This window comes from Hesperophylax consimilis, chromosome 23 (assembly GCF_061612785.1).
Source record: "Hesperophylax consimilis isolate HC1 chromosome 23, BYU_Hcon_1.0, whole genome shotgun sequence".
Taxonomy (NCBI): Eukaryota; Metazoa; Arthropoda; class Insecta; order Trichoptera; family Limnephilidae; genus Hesperophylax; species Hesperophylax consimilis.
The window spans coordinates 17,069,880-17,088,945 of NC_142858.1; the positions used below are offsets into that span (position 1 = coordinate 17,069,880).

Sequence of the window (19,066 nt, forward strand, 5' to 3'; positions counted from 1 at the left end):
AAGACAGAGATCTTGGGTTTGTTTCCCAGATCCCAGTTAAGACTGTTATCTTTTTATTTTTCTGTGTCTTGTTCTGTTTCGTGTTTCGCTTAGATTTATTCTTCTTTTTCAATAAAATAATGGTTGTTGATAAAGTAATTTCACCGTATTAAAGTGGTGGGAAGAAGTTGGAACACGATATAACGAAGATATGACGAAAATTATTAATTATCAGAACATCGACATGTCGAATTAGATAAGAAATATTTTTATTCATTTGACATACGCAAAAAGATGGTAAATCTTTCGAATACTTACATATACAATACTTACCGAGCAAATTATTTTTTTTATGTAATGGAAAAAACGTTATTTATTATATAAAGGCTGTAACGATACTACCATAGTTTATTTTATTATTTTTTTTTATTATTATGGCGACTATTTAAACATTTTACATACAAACAACGATATTTAATGTATAAATGTATTCTTGATTTGTAATCATTCTAATTTTCTGTTCGCTTTATGTCAGGGGGAGGACATTGTGGAGTTTCGTCGCAAAATAAATATACTTTCTTTGCCGAATGTGGTTTTATGACCTGGAATATTTTTTATGTCATTGAGATTTGACCTTGTTTGATGAATACGCGGTATTGTAGAGGATTCAGTATTTTTGAATACTGAATGAACAATAGTATATTTTTAACATATATTTATTTATTTGCAAAAACAGCACAAAAACCAATACATTGCAAAAGCGGTAAACAAATTATGGAAGAAAATTTTATACATAAGTATACAGTTAGAACAAATACAATATTTCGCGCTTAAAGTCGTTGTAGGACATATGGAAAATATCCAAGTTAGCTGGAAGGGAGTTAATTAACCTAGTGAGTCTTCCCAGGGGCATCACCATTGGTAAGTTAGTTCTGGACCTGGGAAGAATTAAAAGCCTGTGTTGGCGGCCTCTCGTGAAATTATCCGGGACATAAAGTCCTATTTTTGACAGAATGTCTGGAATTGATAGTAAACCATTCAGAAGCTTGTAAGCCATCAACAATAATGCGACGTCCCGTCTGGAACTAAGGCTGCAGATATTCAGCATTCCCGAGATAAATGCTGTTGGAAACAGCCATGGGTAAAAACCAAACTCTCTCATATATTGTACATTTGGTACATCAAAACTGTTGAAAATCTCAATCGAAGGCGTTCTTATGGGTACTTTCAGTATGGTCTTAGATACAGCAGATCCCCATCCTATAATTCCATATTCAATACTTTTGTGACAGAAAGCCTAATAGATTTTTTTCATTTTTATTTATCACATTTCTTATATTTTTAAAGAAATATATAAGTCCCATCTGTAAGATTGTATAATGTTGTACATTGTTTGATACCCTTATAAGTTATCAGTTATAACCCCGTGTGACGTAACAATATATTACCTATGTACTAAAATTTGAATTTCACAACATTGAGACGTGGCCCTCGAACAATTTGCCAGGCGTTAAGCTTCCTTTTCAATAAAAGGGAATTCAATGTAATAAATATTTATTGTATTCCCGATAAAATATGTTCTCCACATATCGACGACAATAAACATTGAAAAATTCAACTAGATTTTGAAGACGGAAAAGTTGAGAAAACCTAGAAATGTACGGACGGCGATTGAAACTGTTCGGAACACCGACTGCGAATTCACAACTTTCTTACTACCTCTTTACATTGAATGCTTGTATCCGTGGCATAGTGGTTAGAAAGTTAAGCCCGGGGTCTTCATTCCCTATTATACTCATAATTACATATAATAATATAAGTCTGATCTGGTTTTCGGAAGCGCTCAATCAACTTTCTGCAACTAGATCGGCATAACGGGATTATCTTACTCTAATGGCGTTTAGGCACTGAATACAAGTATGTAGAAATAATAGGAAGGAAATACAAAAAAGTGAATTTCCTGTAACGTGCTGTAGATAGTTACCTACGAATTTAATGACAAACAAATAATGACTTGAAATGAAACTATTATTTTTTTGGTAAACTAATGTTTAAGACAAGATTTTGTATGCATAGCACAAAGGGTAACAATTATTTTACAAGCAATAATTATTCGCCTGAAACACTCATCCACATTGAAAAATCTCCTGATAAAAGATACATGACGCCAACGGGACTCGAACAAAAAAAAATGTAACAAGCAGTAATTGTTGAATGAAACACTAGTATATATTGAATTATTTCGCGGATAAGAATAAGCCGCCATAGCTCAGTGGTCAGAGCTGTCAACCGGAAATCGAAGGGACACGGGTTCGAGTCCCGTTGGCGTCATGTATCTTTTATCAGGAGATTTTTCAATGTGGATGAGTGTTTCAAGCGAATAATTATTGCTTGTAAAATAATTGAAATGAAATGTTTCTTCTTGATCTTTTAAGTCGTTGTATTACTTGATGAATAAATCATTTCGACCTAGTTGCGCCATCTCTTGGTTCGGCTAGTAGCCAATTCCAAGTGTTTTTTGGTTTGACTGAGGATCAAACTTCCTTCCCAAGGTCCTTCCTTGGTCCTTCTGAAGTTGTGATTTTTTTTTAAAATCTTAAATAAATGCTTTGACTCTGAACCTTTCTCCACATTGAATAGAGTCGACCGCGCTAACAACTGCGCCAAATTCCAAATCGGTAAGACCGATAATTATTTCGTATATTAACTGCTGTAATGTCAAAAAAATTCATAGAAATCCGTAAATGTCCGCGTGTGTTAGCGTGATTGCCACCAAACGATTATTGAATGCGTTGTCATCGATAACGAGTCTACCAGCCTAGTTTCAGCTCGACCGCATGCCGGTAAGTGGTTGAATTGCCATTTCCAAGATTTGCATTAATTCATTCACGTAAACAAAAATGTAATTCAAATGGATGTAGGTATTTAAAAAGATGATCTTTTTTAGAAAGTAAGAGAAATTTTATGTTATTTGTTAATGGGTTTGGTAGTAAAGTCTAATTGAATTACCTGGGGAACTTCTGTTGCAGTTCTTTAATGGTCATGGGGTTGTAAAGTGCGGTAGCATTACGCCTCTTCTCTTGCGGCAGGGAAATCTGTAAATAAAATTAATTAAAATAGTTTGCTAAATGAGTTTCAAAAAACTCTAGGAGTAGAAAAATTAAAACAATATTTTCTTATGTACTAAACATTAAAAATATAAGTTAATAAAAATAAATAAAAAATTATATGTGGTACGGATACCACATACTTCAAATATATGAAGATTGAACTAGTCGTTAATTTCTTCTTCGATATTTTAATTATATGAAAATAAAATATAAAATTTTATTTACAATATTGAATTATATCATTTTAATTATTTTTGTAGTCGTTAATTGCTCACGCCTTTTAATTTTAATTTTTTTCACATTCAATGGACAATACATATTTCCATATCGATAAAAACTTCTGTACAGTAGGTAATATTATTAGTTTTTACTTTTTCTGTTGTTGTTTTCTAATCGATTGAATTATCATAAAATGAAATAATATGCGGTTGCAGGTAATTTTTAAAACATCAAACAATATTATTTGGGAGTGTTTATTGTAATTTTAGTAACCAGTATTTGTTCACTTTCTTCATTTTTCTTCAATGTTATATGTTTTTTCATTGAACCTGCAATTTTGAATGTAAAGGTGAACCCTTCTTACATTGGCCAATTTAATTTCAAAGTTGATGGATTCGGTGAGTTCTGAGATGGCTCGTTCCCTGTTGGCTCCCAATAGCACGGAGATGTCCACCATGTAGTCATAGTAGGCCTTCACCAGCTTGTCGGACAGACCCTTGTTGAGGTACTCGCGGCTCAGTCCTAGAGAGGCTTGGTCCAGCTGGGGATCAAAACACGAACACGTTGATGGAAAATCATTATACGGAATATTATATATTTAGCAAATGACAAAGTTTAATACAAACGAAAATAATATGTTTGTGGAAAATGATTTAATCAACGAAATGACAGTAAATCGCCTTTGAGACAATTGGGTAATGAGACTTGAAAATGGTAAAGTGGAATACAAAAGTATACAAATTAAAATAACATATTTTGGAAAATGATACATTTAACAAGATCACAGTAAATCGCGTTTGAGACAATTGGATTTCGAAGCTCGAAAATGATGAAGTAAAATACGAAAGTATATAAATGAAAATAATATGTTTATGGCAAATGATAAAGTCAACAAAATGACAGTAAATCGTGTTTGACATAATTGGGTCTCGAGGCTTGAAAATGATGAAAGTATATAAATGAAAATAATATTTTTATGGAAAATGATACATTCAACAAAATTACAGTACCTAAATCGCGTTTGAGACATTTGGTTCTTGAGGCTTGACAATGGTAAAGTGTAATACGAAAGTATATAAATGAAAATAATACGTTCTTGGAAAATGACAAAGATGAAAATCAAACATAATTATAGCAAATCGCGAATGAGATTCAATAATTAAAGCATTTTAATGGGAAAAGATTCAAATATTGGAAGTAATAGATACAATGAATCTTTGACCCGTAATAAAATTCTTCCCAAGTTGGAATATAGCATATTATGCAGTTGAGGTATATTGTGAGGCTCAATGGAGCGGGTAGGGGAAGGAGATGGAAAGGGGAAAGCTGGAAAGTAATTAACTATCAAGATCTAGTTAAAGTCATTTCAAGCAACTTTTGGAAGCTAAATGGAGGCCTTTACCAGGGCGATACTAATCTATTTTTTTTTATTTTTTTTATTGAGTTTTATTTTCCAATGCAAATTTGTTACATAAATTTTGTTTTGTTTTCGACACAACCGTGTAATTAAATAACATTCTTAAAACTCAATAAAACAAAACTGAAAAATAAAACTCAATAAAACAAAAATGTCTAGAAATTTTTACATAGTTAATGCCCAAGAAATACAAAAAATTGATACTAATATATCTGCAGAATGATATTATGTACAATGTAAAAACAGTTATCGAAAATTTGCGACTGTAACGCTGTAACACAGGGAATATTGAGCTTAAACATAAATAAATATTATGACGGAAGATATTATTTTACCGCAATAGATAAATTTATGGCAAATAATCTGGAAAACATGGCGGGATGCACCTTGAAGGCTAAAGGGAAATAGGTGAACAAATAAAAGCTGACGCAATACAATACATTGTGCTAAAATGTTAGCTGTTCGCTAAGAGAAATCTCAAACAACATATTATTGATACACAAATAATACAATTATTGACAAGTCAATACAACATTGACTTTGGAGATTGTATTAGAGAAAATCTTAGCCTCTGGGGACTAGGTCAAGCTAGAACAACAACACAAGGTGATAGAAATGTTTAATTGATGACAGAAAAAACATCGCGGATGTCTATATATTATTGAGGTAAAATAACAGCATTACAATATTGTGGTTTAGTACTAATCGAATGGAAACAAATATGTAGCTGAGTTAATATCGAAATCATTGTTGATTCGTCATTTTAAATAACACGGAACTTAATAAAATATAGATACTTATAAGTTGATTCGTAACTTCTTGATTTTATTGAAAGGGGGCTTGGATAATTAATTTCGTGTAAGATACAGATATTACTTGGAAAGTTTTTCGTCGTATGAAATATCTTTTCATTAAATCTATGAATTCTTTTTCAAGACATCCGTGATATTTATAAAAAAACATTTTCATTATATCGGTTGATACATTATTATTTGTCGTAGCTAGAAGTATTTTTAATTCTTTTATTTTGATCAAGTTTTGTCACGAAATGAGAAATCGTTCGCAAACAAAGGATTTTTTGTCGAAATTAAACTAGAAAATATAATATCGCACCAGTTGCAAGAAATGTCTTTCAAAGTTAAGTAATGAGTACTTTATTATATGGATACTTGAGCAATAAGTAGCTCTATTGTCCTGTAAAATGTATTTTGCAAGACGATATTATCAACTGAAAAGGTAGTAAAAATAGATTATTGTCACAAAACATTCGCCAAATGAACACAAAAACATATAGTCTTGTTTTGGGTAAGTGTACGCGCAAATTCGTGAATGCTTCACCTGCGCTCATTCCTCAATTTTGTAGCGTTTTAAGTCGCCATGAAGCGGATCGTGCATATAGTGAGCTCTACGAAGAAAAAAAGACATAAATTATTTTCTGTCGTGGTTTTCTGATTTGTTTAGCCTGTTACTGTTTGGTGCTATTGCGTAACTAATTGCGCCAGAACAACGTGGTCTTTACAATTTATGAAAATGAAAACAGGCGATTCTTGTAGTCTTCTGATTTTAAAGTTTATTTTATTTTTATGGTAAGCCAAAGCTTTTATGTGGGTGCGTACACTTACCCCTCTATATTAAAATTATTTTGCATCGTATACACATTTTATCTCTTGTTCAAATTTTAATGTAAAATATCCCGCGTGCGTCGTATATATATATATGAAACCATTCGGTTAGTGATTTTTCACCCAATAGCATATTGAAAGCAGATCCGTGTGCGTATGCTTATCCCTCATTCGGGTCAAGTACACGTAAATGATATGCTTGTGAACTTTTTAATATGACTTTTTGATCTATGGACTGTATAAGGTTTTTATTTTTTGTGTTTTGATACTTTGGAAGTATATGTGGATACCTTAATAATCATTAATATTAATAAAAATATCTACATCGTTTTATTACAAAAATCATAATGTAAAAGTTGCACAGTGGTCCCACTGGTGACTCTGCGTAATATATTATACAAAGTTATGCGCAATATTTCAGGTAAGTTGGGCAATCATAATAATTCTACTCTGTCATTTTGTCGCGTATTATGAAAATTAAGTTGACGAAAATGTAGATAAAAAATAAACACATTATAAATAATTATTGTAATGTGTGCTAATGTGGTTATTTGACGTGTTTATTTTTAGATTAGTGGAAAATACTACATACTGTAAAAACATTTATTATATTTAGAGTGTTCAATGAACAACACTGTTCATGGTACCTACAAAATTATTAATGTTGTACTATAATCGGCAGTAATTGATTATAACTATATTTATAAATAAGTTAGATAATAATGACAAGGCTTGGACCATTTCTATAGCCTCGTTTTCGTGAAGAAATCACATCAAGGGTGCAAAAATAATCAATTATCTTCACATTGTACCGAAAAAGTCAAAATGACAGAGTTTTTTTTGTTAAGGTTTGAAAAACACATTTATAATTATAAATTACTAAAAACACCAAATTTACTAGAGTTACGCAACGATAAAAGAAATAAGAATTAAAATATCTAAGCTATCGAACATTTGATATCAGAATCCCTAATGCGTGTTAAAAGTTTATAATATTTAATTGTACATTCTATGATCTAGAAGTGGGAACTTCAAATTACATATTTTTGGTTTTTCCTTTCTAAACACATATCCTCTCTTCTACCAAGCCTTATCTAAAATTGCTTCCCCTCCATTTAACATCTCATCTCTCCTAAGTCGGAATTCGACTCCAATCTTCCATTTATTTTTTAAATTTGCCAATTTAATCAAAATTAATATATAAGTTCATCTTCCTTCTTTTCACAATTAGAAATAATGGCCTAGAACAATCTTGAAGGGTGAAAGCCAGAAACATTTTTAAAAAAGTTAAAATAATGTGTAAATGATTCTATAATGAATTGCAAAGAATAAATTTATGAAAATTTTTCACACTACTGTCTCCAATGTCAGATCAGAAATCATTTTATTCAATTAAGAAACCTTAAAATTTTTAAAATAATCCGCATCAGAATCCTCGCCAATCATCGTCAAACGTGAAACCAACATTGAAAACTAGCAACATATATATTTGTCCCCTTCCACTTACATCGATGAGCCTCGTGGTGGAGTTCTTGACGTCCACGCCCACGGAGAAGTCAAGGAAGTAATCAACGGAGTAGCCCGCGCGGCGGAAGCGGTAGACAGACTCCTTCCACGAGAAGGTGCTCGCGTCCCACGCATCTCCCTCCAGGAGTGGCCAGCCGCCCAGCTTCTTCAGGATATCGTGGAGCGGCTGTACGCCGCGCTCTTCGATCAATGCTGGAGAGAAGGGTTATATTGTAGCATATTACAGTGGTCGGCAAACTCATTAGTTAAAAGAGACATATCATATATCAGCATTTAGATTTCTTCTGTTAGTCTATTTATATTCGTAAGAACCCTGTTTTTAGAAGTCGGTTAAAACAATATGGGTTTGATACCTAATATGTACTAAATTCAAGTACATATTAGGTATCACTTTCAACTTGGGAGGCGGGTACACCGCTGCCCTGGAACCATTTATTGGATAACCAACATCTCTGAAATAGGGCACCAAAAGGGGTTCGCTACGTTTGGTGACTTAGTAGGTGCCTGGGTTCATGGGGTGAGGTTTTTCCGGGTCTTGGCGACAGATGCGCCTGACCACCAACTGCGAGGCAGGCCGGATCGGGAGAGACTGGTTGAGGGAGACTATATGACTTCTCCAGCTGGACTCTCAGAACATCGCCTTGCACCGCAGTGGATGGATTCATACCTCCGTCACTCCTAAACCACTGACCCCCAGGTTCCTATCCAATTCACATACCATGTTTCTTCCTAAAACTTCCTCCCCTTCCTTTCCTAAAAATACCCTCCACACAGCATCCCCAAAGATGACATATTCCCTGGTAAAAAGATGCTTCAAAATAATCTTGTTTACTGTCTAATAAAATACATCTTTGTTATTAAAAATTTAGCTTTTATCAAACTAATTTTAAAATATAATTTTCTTTAACTACTGACTTTTTTAATTACAAATCGAAGTACGTACATGTGAAAAATTTTGTCAATAATGTAAAAATAATGACAAAAATATTAGAAAAATACTATTAATTGTGTACAAACAAACGATTCACTGTAAATTAATTAAATGAAGAACGCCAACCACAGACTCGACCGAATAGCAATGTCATATTCCATATGAAAAATGGGATTCAGTAAAATGAAATGCATTTTAAACACGACATTCGTCGAAGAGTCGTTCTCGATAAGCCAAAGAGCCGCAAGTTCCTTATAGGTACATTTCAACCGTATCACTTACACTTACAGTTTTACTTACATCCCATTTGAATTTCGAAAACATAGTTTTGTATGTAAATATAGACCCAAATTGGGAAAATATTTGGTCACGACCCACAAAGCACTGTGTTATTCTTTATTATTTGGTAGAAAACGTATGCAATGCTGAAAAAACTCAATGTGGAAAGTAGCAATCACAGCACCAGCATCTATTAAATTTTAATCTAAAAATTACTCGTAAAAATAAATAATTGTTCGTGAAAAATCGAACTGTTAATCTGCTATTTGATCAAATATACTTTTATAACATTGGAACCTATGTATTTAAAAAATAAATTAACACGTTTTAATCGCATATGTAAAGTCAAATAAGTATTCACTCAAATACATATTTTTAAATAAACACTCATTTCATTATTTCTATTCTTTTTTGTATATGCAGTTTATATAAGTTTTGTTAACACCTCACTAGGAGAACCTGTGCTGGGGTGTTCGCATGTATTGGTAAAGTGTTATTATGAGTTATACACTGCGCAGAAATATATATTCACTGGCACGTGGAGCGAGTGCCTACGACGGACGTTAGTGTGTTTAATAACATAGATTTCTTGAACTTTAAATAATCGTTATTATTTAAAGTTCACATAAAGTAAAACATAGGTAGATGTTCTTACTTTTGTTCATGCAGGCAGAGTACAGGGTGCGAGCCAGACGGAAGGGTTTGGGCTCATTTGGTAACGGTTCCTCCTCCAGCAGGCTTCTGATCTGTTCCGAGAGCTCGTCCCCGATAATGGAGAAGGTGTTGACGGAGGTCTTGTCCTCTGGGATGCGGGTCTTGGCCAGGAAGCCTCCACACGCGTACTCGTAGAAATCATCGCAGGGGTCCACAGAGCTGTCCATGTTGTTCAGAATGCTAGCCGCTGAAAGAGTCGTATTAATTAATTACGTAGATCTCTGAGGCGTACGAGCGGTACAACTTTTTAATGTAAATACATGGCTGATCGAAACGTAATAGTTGTTTATGATTAATTAACGGAAGTTTATATGGTTTGGACACATTCAACAGTCGTGGAAATAAGAAAGAGTAGAAGTCGGAAATGCCCAAAGAAGACATGGCACGATTAAGTTAATCAAATAGTTGTTTCGGGTCATGTCAAGAGTCATAATAACATACGAGTATGTTACCAAACGACGTGAGATAGAACTTTGATCATTTAAATAATATAATCAAGCAAGATGTGTGTGCCGAAACAGTGTTGGGTATATCCTATAGTTAGTTAGATTGGCTACCATTTGAAATGAAAAGTTGCTAGGCCTCAACAGCAACATACTTTCAAATTTTCTTCCCCCATCTCTTTTCCCTTCCATTATTTATTCAGAAAGATATTTTTTGATGTGAACAAACCTTACCTAGCGGTTTTTGGCATATTATGCCAAGTTTGCATAAACGGTTCGAGCAATCGCTTGCCATAATGTGCCAAATTTATAGAACCTAATAATTTGGGATAAACGGTGAAATCTAGATGGATTTATTGGCTTTAAGCCGCAGTTAGCATAATAACATTTTGAGGAACAGCATTCATTGAGTAAATCTATATATAAGAGTGGGGTAAGTGATGGCATGAATAAATTTAAATGGTTGGAGAAAGATAATGGTTGAGAAGCCAAGGAAATCTCTTCATAAAACCCAGGTTTGCCTTTATTATTTTATGTTTCAATATGTATCTTTCTAGCGGAAAGGACGATACAACCACAGGTTCATGAACACAGCACATGAACTACCACATTTTTTCGTTAAAAAAATCACTTGTACGCCTAAATAATGAATTTAAGCCACAAACAATAAATATGTAATATTTTCTCTGAAAGAGAGAAGGAATTATCGGTATTTTATGGGAATGGCTTCTTTTTGTGTATACTGCTATAATGTTATCGTTAGGCTTTTCTATACTAAAATAGTACCTACAGTATTAAAAAAAACTTAATTCATAAAACAGTCGTTTGTATTGTTGATTGTATGAAGTCAAATATACACGTATTTCTTTAAATAAATCTTTCAAATAATATTTATGTTGTTGTCTTTGAAAACACCAATCACCATTATCAACACTTTCAGTACCTACAGGTCTGGGACGTGGCTTGTGTTACTCAAACTATTAAGTGTTAAGTGCTGAGAATATTGCAAAACGAGTGACTGTAAGACCGTTGATATTACAAGGATAAGCGACAAATTAGTTCAGCTTTCCCATAATGACTCTTATGAGCGTAATTCGCGTTCCACTGAATCTAGGCATCCTAGCCACCTAGGTAGCAGTAAATACAAAAAATCATTTAAAAATCGACAATATAAATTGGTATCTAACCTGTATTGATGCATCCCTTGGACAAGCACAGTTCCTCGGCAGAATCTTCTCTATTTCTAGATACAACGAATGGTGCTGCACTGTTGAGAGCTTCGGCCATGCTGGGTGGTGATTCTGTAAAAAATAAAAAGCTTAAACTATCTGCTTTTCCGTTAATCCTTACTGCAATCTTGATGCATCGCTTATACCAGCTTCCTCGAATATATTCTACTTCCCAGTATGTGGTATACTGATAGAAAAATTTCATTGAAAAGAGATTGCCAAAAAAAGGTTTTTCAGATATATATTCTGAATTAACATTTTGATTTTTGAAAATATATCAATAGACCTTTTTGTTTTTGTTATTATATATAACGATTTTGTTTCTGATTTATTTTGTTGGTTAAAACATCAATAACTCTAAAACAACCGTTCGTTGACGTGACGATCATTTTCAAAGAATTTCTTCGATACAATAGAGGAAACCCTTTTTATATGAGAACGTGAAATCAACAATAATGAGTCTGCAGTTATATAGAAATTATGTAGTTATTTCTGTAGCCATTGCGGTGGTTCTGCACATTTGTAAGAGTAAATTTCATTTGCCATAAAATACCCTTCATTCGTAGGTTTCTATAATCGTCAGACTTTCTGTAATCATCTAGTGATCCTACTGGAATTCTTTCCACCCCAATTTCTGCTTCTCATCACTTCACACAGTAATTTGGACCCTTTTAAAAACTATTTGGAGAATATTATTATAAATAGAATATATATTATGTATGTAATACTAACTTATGGTATCTTGTTTTCTTTATGTTATTATTGTTGTTTTACATACCTACTAATTGTTTTACGTTCACTGATGAGCGAAGAAAGGAGTGTAAGAAGAATATATGACGCAAATGTGAATGGTAACAGAAGCTGGGGACGCCCGAGGAAGACATGGCACGATCAAGTGGATCAGATACTTGAGTCGGGTCACGTCAAGAGTCAGAATAATAGAAGAATATGTATGAGACGATTTACGAAAGTGAATGAGGCAAGGAGTGTGTTTCAAGACCTTTTGACTCTCCTGAAACGGGAATCCTTCCTAGTTGGACAGTCAAAATCATAAAATGTTATCAATATTATATTATTAAAAAAAAATTTAAAAAATAAAGACCGAGTTGTTTGGCGGTCCGTCCTTTCTGCCTATCCCTGCGATGAAACGGCGTGATGGTTAGTTAGTTAGTACGTCTGTTGAATGGTTGGTATTTTTTTTTGTTAACCCTCTAACTGTTGTGTACACTAATAAAATAAAAATAAATTAATATTTGTAGCACAAAATCCAACATAAAATCTGGACGTATGTTACGCTTTTGCTAAATCTTTGGTATATTTCCTACTGGTAATAGCACGCCATTTAACACAACTTCCGGAGTGATGTGGACGTTAGTTGCATAGATAATTGTTATCCACTGCATACACGCATTGATGGATTCTTGTACCTTTAAATGACAATAAATTAGTTCTAGATCTACCATAAATTAAATGTATTCGAACTGAGGACATATATATTGTAAGTGTATAATGATGTCGTTTTCATAAAATGCACGCACTGCTCAAGTACCATGCCATTATTATTCGATGTTTCTAATTAATGGTAAACAAATAGTTTCCAAAATTTACGTTCAGTGTAGAATAAACAGAACGCAAACTTTATGTAATATATAATGCTGATATATTATTTTGGTTTCGCAGATTCCATCATAGACATATTTGTTACAAACCGTTGGCCGTTTGACTAAGCTACAGTATATTTCCTGCCCGCGGTGACGAGAAAAAAAGCAAAAGTAGTTAAATTAAAACTACAACAACAAACATGTTAGCTATAATTATTCGAGAGTTTATTGCACTTGTTGTGCTTAAAATACTAACAGGTATGAAGAAAAAACTGAATCTTTAATTTCTTCAAATTCAGCACACTTATTTTATGGAACCATTTTAATTAAAAAATAAACAACATTTAGTTTAACTACTCTTATTGTTTAAAAACAACCGACATTTGTTATTATTTTTTTTAAAGAAATACAAACATTCCCGGATTATATTTGAAAATCTCGTACTGCCACCACAGTCAGTGGAAAATGTTGCTAGTGTTGTGATGGAGGACTTAGCCAGCCGAGGAATTGAACACACTAAGGCTAGGTGGGACCCAAACGCGATGTCAACTACGCTACCGACCGGTAGACGTGTTTCGCAATCAACGTCCACTTCTTCAAACTTAATTAAGTAAACCCTGAAGAAGATAAGAAATCCTGAGCATTGCTTACGAAATACATCGGTTCAATTCAAAAAATTAAAGAGATTAACATTAGGGACGGGTTGTTTCGGAGAATTTGAATAATCCTTTAAATTTCAAAGTTAATTTTCAAGTTCTGTGAAAGATTTTTTAAAGTTCTGTGAAGCAACTAGCCTATGATGATGTAATAACAGAACTTGAATAAGAATTTCACATAACCCCCAAAAAACGTTGAAATTTTATGAATTGTTCAAATTCTAAACAACCCGTCTTAAGTGTTACAGCTAAGGGTACAGTGCAACTAAGTACAGTTTTACTTTGCTCAAAACTGACCTAGTTAAACAAGTCAATTTAATCTCGTGAAGTTATTTTGTTAATAAAGTTTCCATCTGCCCCTTTCATAGTCAATATGGAAATAATTACTTTCAAGAGAAAAAAAGTTATCTAGGAATAACTCATAAACGTTTTATTTCCATACCCACATTAGCACCAGATATCATGTTAATTTTGTAACCAGTTCAAAATAAAACACGTATGAAATTCAACTGCATATGTCAGTATTTTTTAGAAATCAATCATCAAGAGAATATTGTAGCCATTGTTTCAATGCGAAAAGTTAACTTAAATGACCTTTACCCAATTTTTCGTTAAGTAACTGTCAAGTTTTCCAAAAATACGACGTGTTTAAGGTCAAAGCGTTTTCACAAATTGTTTTGCAATGTTTGGATCACGTGCTGCATTAACTTAATCTCCGAACGTCTTTAGATTTTTATTTAATTCTGTGTAAACATATCAAAATTCGTGTAAAGTAAAATAAGGTTTGAGAAGTATAAATAATATTCATAAATAACATTATTTTAGTGTATTTTCAGTTATTTAATTACTGATTGGTTTCTCCCGATGCCATGTGTGTGACGATTACAATTTGTAATTGGCATTGAAATGTGACGGTGTATGATAATGTCATATTCTTTAATTTATGATAAAACGTTAATAAAAAATAACAATAACATTGCTTATAATATACCTGATCCAATTTATTTTAGGTTAAACCTATGGACAACCTTCATGGATGAGCAGTTCTTGGCATAGAGGTCACGGATTCCAAGCATGGCGAGAGAAAATTTAATAATTACTTGGGTTTTTTCATAATACTTGCATTTCGTTCTATAATGGATAATCTGAGTGTCACACAAGAGGCCATAATTCAGCACATCAGCGATGCTTGAAATGGCTTTAGCTGTCTTTACTGATATTCGTACAAAAATGTAGATGTCATGGGAAGTCTGGCATATGTGAAACACCGCAATTATTTTTTTTATCTAAGGAAGTGAAAATGAAAGTAAACAAGTCTTTTTTTTATTTTAGATAATTTATTATTATTAAAATATATACAAAAATATATTTATTAAAAATGAAAAATTCATCATCTTTTAGAATAGATCCACTGTCACAGTTTTGGCTGAAGAACAAGCCGAGGGTTCACAAGGCTGGCCGAATAATGCGACGTTCTGTGCAAAAGGATCGTCCCGTTTCCGTGTAAGAGCATTGTCCCGTTTTCCCATACTTGCCTACGCAAGAGTCGGTTTTACCCCCGACAAAAAAATTGGTCCTCCCAAACATTCATCCTCCACCTGTTCTTCTTGCTTATTCTTCGCATTCCATTCAGTCTCACGTCTAATAGTATAGCGTCGTCTGACATAGTCTTTACCCTAATTGGGATTTTATTGCCTTCAGACAATTTTGACTCTTGTACGGGATGACAAAAATAAGAAAATTATTTGTAACACGACAAAACTTTTCATCAATTTTGTTATCTCTTGACCGTTCAAGATGCCAAACAAAACGTCTGTAACCAAGTGGGTCTTCCGACGACCACATGCATTTTTCTGTCTTATGGGTTTAAAACTATAGAAATACCAATTATTCAGTCAATTATTAATGGTAACTTACGTATTTGCGCAGGAATACTTAAAATACTAAATTTACATTGTCACGTATTTAAGATAATACAGGGTTTTCCAATAAGAGGTGTTATTTTGAATAGCCCGCTATTTCGGTAGATGTTACTTTTGAAGCTGTCATTTTTATAAGGAGGATAGTAATTTTGGGTACTACCCACTCTTCCACTTGGCTGCGGGATAGTTAACATAATTAACGATTATTAATATTATATCAACAATAAATAAGAAATCATTTTATTTAATTAAACATTTACGTACTTAAAAACTTTTAATCAAATCGACAGGTTTTTTAAATCACAATAATTGTATTGTATTTAGACGGTGTGATGGTAGGATATTTTACTATTTATTGATTTTAGCGATGAAGGTTTTGATAAAGGCTCGCCGTGAATACTCAGCGTGTTTTAGCAGATTATATTCAAACACTTACTTATCTAAATTGATATTATGAGTAATATATTTTTTAATCTTTGATTAAATTCAAAATGTGTTTATGTTCATAGTTGTAGACGCTTTCAACTTACATATATGAAAAGTTTAATATACAAAAGTAAAATTGCCGAGTTACGGATAACCGCATAATATTTGAATTCTTCCTTCATTAAAAAAAAAACACTAAATAGTTGATTTAATAACACTAAATAGAGGATTTCGATCGAAGAGAATTGAACTCGCGACGCGACGGGTAAGTATTATATCGACATACCTATAAATAGGTTGAATACATTATGTAATAACACATGGCTTGTTTTCTTGTGCGAACAATACATCTAGTTATTAAAATTATTACAATGTGTATTGTACCCAACCCGTGCGTCATCGGTGCATATCTACCACTTCTGCCTTGATGATGGTTAATGCAAGGTTGTCCGAAACGATCGTAAATTATAAGGAGGACAATGCTATACCGCATCCGATGCAGTCACAGCCACTAGGGAGACGTTTGCCTGTGAACTGTTAATACTTGGATTCTTTAGAACCACAGATCACATTGTTGAAAAGTTTATTATAATTATTGTACCTTATAACAAACGCGGAGCAGAAATCCATAGGATAAAGGGTAAAGAACCTTGCCTCCCTTTGAAGACACGAAATGGCCAATCACACAAATAAAAAGAACCCATAAATCAAACAGTAAATACTAAAACCTAGAATTTTTCTGTGTCAATTGACAAACAAATTCTTATTAAATTAATATTCAACATTCAACATCCAAATGCCAATCCATGTAACACGGTTACATACATTTCGATTCCTCCATAGGAATTATTTGTTTAATTTAAGTAGATATGTTAATTATAATAACAAAACATTTTCTTGCTCGTGCTTTATAATACGGTGTAAAACATTAATTCCAGAAAGAAATTAATCGACAATAAACTCGGATTTGTTTTGAATTTAAGTGTCATATTCAAAATTGCAACTGACTGTGTGATTCAGATAAGCGATAAAGTTGATACCTACTAATAATATAATATTTTTAATATGCATATGATTTGTCAAGAATTCAGAATATCCCGTGATTTAATGATGTAACGTAAGATTCAAGGACTACGTAAGAAGACGTATCAATAATTCTCATCTATGTTTATATGAAGATGGTAACTGGATAAATCAGAACAAAAAATAATAGGTTAGGTAAGGTTAGTTTAATTATGATTAGATTGGGTTAGGTTAGTTTAGATTAGGTCAGGTTAGGTTTGTTTGTTTGTTATTTTTATTCATTTTTCTTCACTTTTTCAATGTTGTGCTTTATCACTGCTCTGTGTTGTCACGAAACCAAAAATAGATTTATTGTTTTAGTGCTTACCTTTGGTCCCTCCATATTTCACCAGCACCACGGCCAGTCCTACTGCAAGAGCCAAGGCCACTATGGTGGCCACCACAGCGATCATTGTTAGTGACCTCTCGGTACCATTGCGCCTCTTCCACCATCCTGGGTTCCTGGAACAAAACAGTTTACACATTAGAGGCGTGTTTTGTTTGATTCTATTTAGATTTAGAAAGTGCAGGACGTAGGTAAATAAATATCTAGAAACATTAAAAGCGAGGTGAGCTAATTCGGACGCACTTGAATTTAGACTAGTGCAGTAAAAAAACGTTGACCAGATAAATCAATAGCAAGTTGCTTCTTCCTTAATTCTTCTGCTTCGTCTATGCGGCAAATGGACAATGATACTGCCGCAGGGGAGTACTCTCCAGTGGGTGAGTCTGTAATGTTAGGTTGGGCTGTAAAAACTAGTACATAATATATATTGAAAGTAAATTCAAAGGAAAAACAGATATTTTATTTAAATATAAATAATTCCAGCTGCATGGAATACGGTGACCGGATAAATCATCAAAATGATAATTCATCAAAATGATAATTCATCACATCTTTTAAAAGTTATATAAAGTCATGAAAGTGATGAAACAAAAACTTTATTAACTGGGTTAAGTAGGTTAGGTTAGGTTAAAAAAAATCGTTTCTATTCACTTTATATCACTTTTTCAAGTCGAATTGAATTGTCACTGTGTTGAGTTATCATGGAACCAAAACGTACAAAAACATCTATATTAGTAACTGAATCCACTGCAATGTTAAACATACGAAAAAATACAGTGTGTATTCTTGGGAAAAAGATCGTTTTTGAATAACAAAAATAAACAAGGATTACAAATTTGTGCACCAAGCCGTTGATCATAAATTTGGTTGTTCGCAAATCAGAATCACAACAAAGACCCTTTTATGGTTTGTGGAATCTTATGCTGTTTTCTGTCTGTTTCTAAGCCATGTAGCGTGCAAAAGGTTCTCTTGGGCTCGGTAAACAAGATTAGTATGTAAGGAGGCATCTTTAAAGAAACGATGACGCCGCGACATTGTTCTAAACGACGCAAAAAGCATTAATCAACCATCAGTGTCGACGTGGCTTTGAGTGAAACAATGAACAGATTATCCCTAGAAGTGCGATATATTTGAAAGAAAACAGACATACAATTGAAAATCTCCATATTTGAAAATATTTAATTAATTTCAGCATAGAAAATTGAGCGTTACTTCGGGCACACCGACACTCACACAATACACTTCTACAGATTTAGCTCTTCTTATTTACTACCAAAAGCCTATTGTAAACAAAAAAGGCAACAAGATTCTTATTATTTGGTGTATTCAGATATAAACTACATTTTTGGAGTTCGCAAGGTTTGTGGGTAAAGCGTTCGCTTCCTGGTCAAGAGGTCAAGCGTCACGTTTGACTTCCAACGGATGCTAAACAATGTTATTTCTGGTTTTAAAAAATTCTTAAAAATCCGGTCTGGGTGATTGTAATCGTTGTTTTTGCTGTATTGACTAATAAATTAAGTATGAAACAAGTGCCCTGCTATCTATAATGTAACTCAACTAAAAAAAATCACCGTTTTAATCAA

At 33.2% G+C, this 19,066-nt stretch overlaps 1 protein-coding gene across 1 annotated transcript in view; it reads right to left on the reverse strand.

Annotated features, from left to right (window-relative positions):
- Positions 1-19,066, reverse strand: part of Nep2 (M13 family metallopeptidase neprilysin 2) — a 79,686-nt gene that overhangs the window by 11,992 nt on the left and 48,628 nt on the right. Inside the window, exons 3-8 of the mRNA XM_089646127.1 lie at positions 17,466-17,599; positions 11,429-11,542; positions 9,740-9,985; positions 7,855-8,066; positions 3,673-3,849; positions 2,989-3,074 (exon numbers count right to left, since the gene is read on the reverse strand). Coding sequence (XP_089502253.1) covers positions 2,989-3,074; positions 3,673-3,849; positions 7,855-8,066; positions 9,740-9,985; positions 11,429-11,542; positions 17,466-17,599 — 969 coding nt within the window. The remainder of the gene's footprint in view (positions 1-2,988; positions 3,075-3,672; positions 3,850-7,854; positions 8,067-9,739; positions 9,986-11,428; positions 11,543-17,465; positions 17,600-19,066) is intronic.